Here is a 4190-nt window from a genome sequence, read left to right as displayed (position 1 = left end):
GGAAAGAGCCTCTAAGAGAATGCTTATAGGTAAAATGATATTGATTAATAGAAGTATTATGGTTAAGATGAAAAATTAGAAACAAGTGCTATGAAATAATAAAATAATAGTTATAGCCCTCTCCATGGTTGGTTTAAACCCAATCCAGCTGAATCAACAAGAATAATAGAATTTAGAAGCATAAGTTAAATGTCATTATGTAAGTTTTTCTTAAAAGTGCAAAGGTGAGCAGACAGGAAGATTATTCAAGAAGATAAGTGAATACAGTGACCAGAATGGGACCAACAGGCTGCAACTTCTGAAAAGGAACTGAGATGAAACAAGAAGAATCAGCTGCGTTCGAAGAATCACTATGGACTTTTTATAGGATTTTAAATTAATGAGAAATTTGGAACTGAGGGTTTGTGGGAAAACACCAAGAACTCTGAGAAGAATACTTATTGTATAATGTTAAATTTAGCACACATAGAGAGCTTGATTTTTGTTATGCCTTTGCCACTCACTGAGGTGATGGCCCAACTCTTGAGTTGTAAATAAAGCAAACCTAGAGTTACCCAGTGACTGTGTTAAATTCCTTTAACACCTAGAATACCTGGCTCATAACCATTTTTCCAGTTTAGACAAATACTTCCTAATCAGTACCAAATCTAAAGCTTCATTAAATGTTTATATGCATTAATATTTTATTGCCTGAAAAGCTATTCCTCTCATAAAAACCACAACATAAATATTAAATCCTATTTAGTAAATCCTACTTCGTTATCCTTTCACCACATTCATTTGCTTTTTCTATACCCTTAACTATTCCCTCCATAATGGATTTTAAAGTCTTGTCTACTATTGAGATCAGCTAAGTCAGCCAGTGAATCCTTTAGTTTTATATTAAAATATACATAAATGATAGTGTATTTGCTATTGCTTAGTAATGAAGTATCTCAGAGTCCTACAACCTTTAATACAAAAATAACATCTTGCTTTTTGACATGTAATCATGTAACTCATGAAAGTAGGAAACCTAAAGAAATACAAGGCAGGCTTGTAAGTTCTCCAGAAGGAACACGAGTGCCCTCCACTGGTACTGGACATGGGAGTTTGTTTCTCTTTTGTAGTAATAATTAAATTCTGGTCTGTCTGTCATCACAAGCTGAATTCTGCCCCCCGCTGAAATCGATTATGAAATAGCTTAAGAAGACGACAGTAACATTAAAGACTAGACCTGCTGCAGTTAGGTGCTTCATTTAAAACAAAAGGAGCTGCTTACAGACCTAGATACTTCTGTGAATTAATATTCACATATTAGATAAAAATAGATAGATTTTTATCTATCACAGATAGATAGATATCACAGATTTTTTATCTATCACAGATAGATAAAAAAAAAGCTCCATTTAACCACTCATTGGAAGTTTTGCAATTTACATAAGGAAAAAAAAATAATCAATGCCACAGTTCAAAGAAATGTGGCAAACCTAATGATCAAGGCAAGCCAGGGAACACTAACATGGGGGCAGAATGACCCAACACCATTTGCCTTTGTTCTGAAGTTTGGTGAAGCACCACAATCACTCAGCAGGGTCACCTTGACTTGACATGCCTGGTCTCCACTGCCCTCAGTAACACAACAAAAAACAAATCATGGGGACCGATTGTTGTTAGTTGCAACGCTCATGATCTCACTGAAGGTTCAACAAGTTTTCAGCACTGCATATGCCAAACTACTGCTGCTGAGGTGGGCAAAGGTAGAAAGGAGCCATGTAGATTTGACTGCTCAATGTAAAATATACCCTTGTTCTGCTGGAGACAATCCATGCTGTCACTGCACAGTGCCAGGCCATTTCTGCAATATTCTGGTTTTTGTTTGGTTGGGTTGTGTGGTTTTTTGTTTGTTTGTTTTTTATTAAATGAATATAAGCAAGTCTTGATGAAAATTCAGATCAAATGAAATAAACATTTAATAGTGAGATGTATCTTTGCTGCTATAACAACTTGGAAGCAAAGAACTGATAGCATTAAAAATGCTTCTGAAATAATCCCTTGGTCTTTAATTTATTTTTTTAAAGCATTCTGGACTCAGTTTCTTCACTGTCTCTCTCTTCCCTACAATACTATGTATTACATAACTGAATTATCTTCTGTAGATTCAAATTTGACTTATCATGACTTAACAGGATAAAAGGAAAATAAAAATATTTACCCAGTCCTTTGACAAACTTCATAAGGCACATAATATAACTGGTGGCGGCATTGGCAAAGACCTGGATGCTGTCAGTGTTTAGAAATGCTTCAAAGACATCAAACACAGGAGCCTGGCGTTTCCCTGTGGAAACATCAAGATGAGAACTCTTCCCCATCTCCCATAAAGGTGATTTTCCAACAGTTTTCCAACAATTTAACTGAACTTGTAGAATCTCTTCTATTCTGGGCAGAGACAGAAATGATCTTAGAAGTAAAACCTTCTCTTGCTCCTGAAGCAACTTGTCTAGCCCTTCACAGGAAGCAATATAGACTCCCCCCTTTGCCTTATCTATGAAAAATATTAGCTTATGCCTGCCCAAATGGTAAGAGCAGGTTAGAGCTCTTGAACTCGGCTCAGTAGCTAACACTTCTGGCTGGTGAAGGTTTCTAGTTTAGTTCTTGATAACTGCCAAGATGATAGCAGTCACACGGAAAACTATTCAGACTGTACAGTAACGAAACAGCCTTGCTTTTCCCAAGTAGATTATCAGTCTTCAAAAGCTGTATACACTTGCATTTTGCCATTGATCACGACAGACCTGAAAGATGAAATTTAGGAGGAAAACCATATCCCTGACACATGACCTGTAACATTTTAAAATACTTTCTAATGGGGCAAAAGAACAGATTAAAGTGATTTTCCTAATTACCCAGTTTCCATACAAGCAAACATCTCTGGGAGGGATAAAGAATCATTCTTACAGCAAATATGGTTTGTTATAAAAGTGCTAGCATTTTGAAGCCTTGTGATTAAATGCCTGGACAAGCACTTGCCTAGATAATCCCAATAATTTACCCTGAGGTATATGAGCAATAGGTTTCACATAGTAAGAAAGACCATCCACATGAGCTGTGGTGGTTGGATACAGTATGCTTTCCTTTCTCTAGCATGACAGTGACAAGGGCCCTGCCAAGCTCAATACTCCTGCACTACTGTTCTGCTCAAAAATATTCAAGTAAGTTTGAAACATTGCTTTCTCATTCTAATCATCTGCCAGAATCTAGAAGATAAAAAGTCTGAACAATACCTCTGCTTTCCCTCCCACCCCAACTAATAAACCAGATACTTCAGTGCAGTCCTGGAGTATTGCAGTGCCACTGCTAAGTGCCACTGTTCAGGCAAAGTATTTACATAGTTAGTTTAAATGAGTTAGTTATTGTGTCCCTAAGGAACGAAACCGGGAAACAAAAGCATATATGAAACAGTCAGTGCAGTAAGTCCTTACCCATAGAGTATTCTCCTACAAGGTACTCTTTAACCTCCGACTTGCTGCTGCTGTGCACTGTTTCCAGGGCACTGAACAAGGGTCTCCATCCTGACTGGATCTGGGTAGAACACATTTCCACCAACTCTCCTATAGAGGTGACCACCTGCAGACAGTGAATAAAATAAAAAACCAGAACTGATACATACATGGACCTTCAGAAGGAAAGGGGATGGTTTTAAACACCTTCCCAGATTTCACTATGTCAGTCTCTTAAGATAACAGAAAAGTTTTATTTAATTGCTTTAAAGTCAGGGGTACTGTCTTTACGCTCTAGCACAATGCTGTCTTAGGTAGGCAGAGCCCCCCTGATTCATTGAAGATGATTAAAAGTCACCATTTGAGGGAATCTGGGAAACCATCCTTCTTATGGACATGGTAGGCCAGATACAGAGAGCCTGATCAGGTCTGACTTGCCTGGTCTTGGACATCCTCATCACACAGCTCCAGCTGCATGATACGCTCAAAGGGGCGGAAAAGTGCCTCATTAAAGTGAAAATGAGAAGGCTCATTCCAGTCCATCAGCACTTCAGTGAGGATGTCATGGATGAAGGAGACAGCCTTCCGAGACACGTGTCTCTCCTTATGACAGGCAGCCTGCAGGGAAAGGAGGAGTATTAGAGTTTGTCCAAGCAAAAGATGTGCTTTTAGTTAGACACTTGTAAGGGAGGTAAGCACTTCATGCTGCTG

General features: G+C 38.3%; 1 protein-coding gene across 1 annotated transcript in view; it reads right to left on the bottom strand.

Annotated features, from left to right (window-relative positions):
- ARFGEF3 (ARFGEF family member 3) overlaps nt 1-4190 on the bottom strand; it is a gene marked incomplete at its 5' end in the record, with an annotated part of 52302 nt that overhangs the window by 15338 nt on the left and 32774 nt on the right. The window contains 3 exon segments of the mRNA XM_029086712.1: nt 2195-2317; nt 3462-3606; nt 3918-4097. Of these exon segments, the coding sequence (XP_028942545.1) occupies nt 2195-2317; nt 3462-3606; nt 3918-4097 (448 nt within the window).

Source organism: Antrostomus carolinensis, unplaced genomic scaffold, assembly GCF_000700745.2.
Source record: "Antrostomus carolinensis isolate BGI_N321 unplaced genomic scaffold, ASM70074v2 scaffold15619, whole genome shotgun sequence".
Lineage (NCBI taxonomy): Eukaryota > Metazoa > Chordata > Aves > Caprimulgiformes > Caprimulgidae > Antrostomus > Antrostomus carolinensis.
This window is presented reverse-complemented; position numbering and strand designations above follow the sequence as displayed.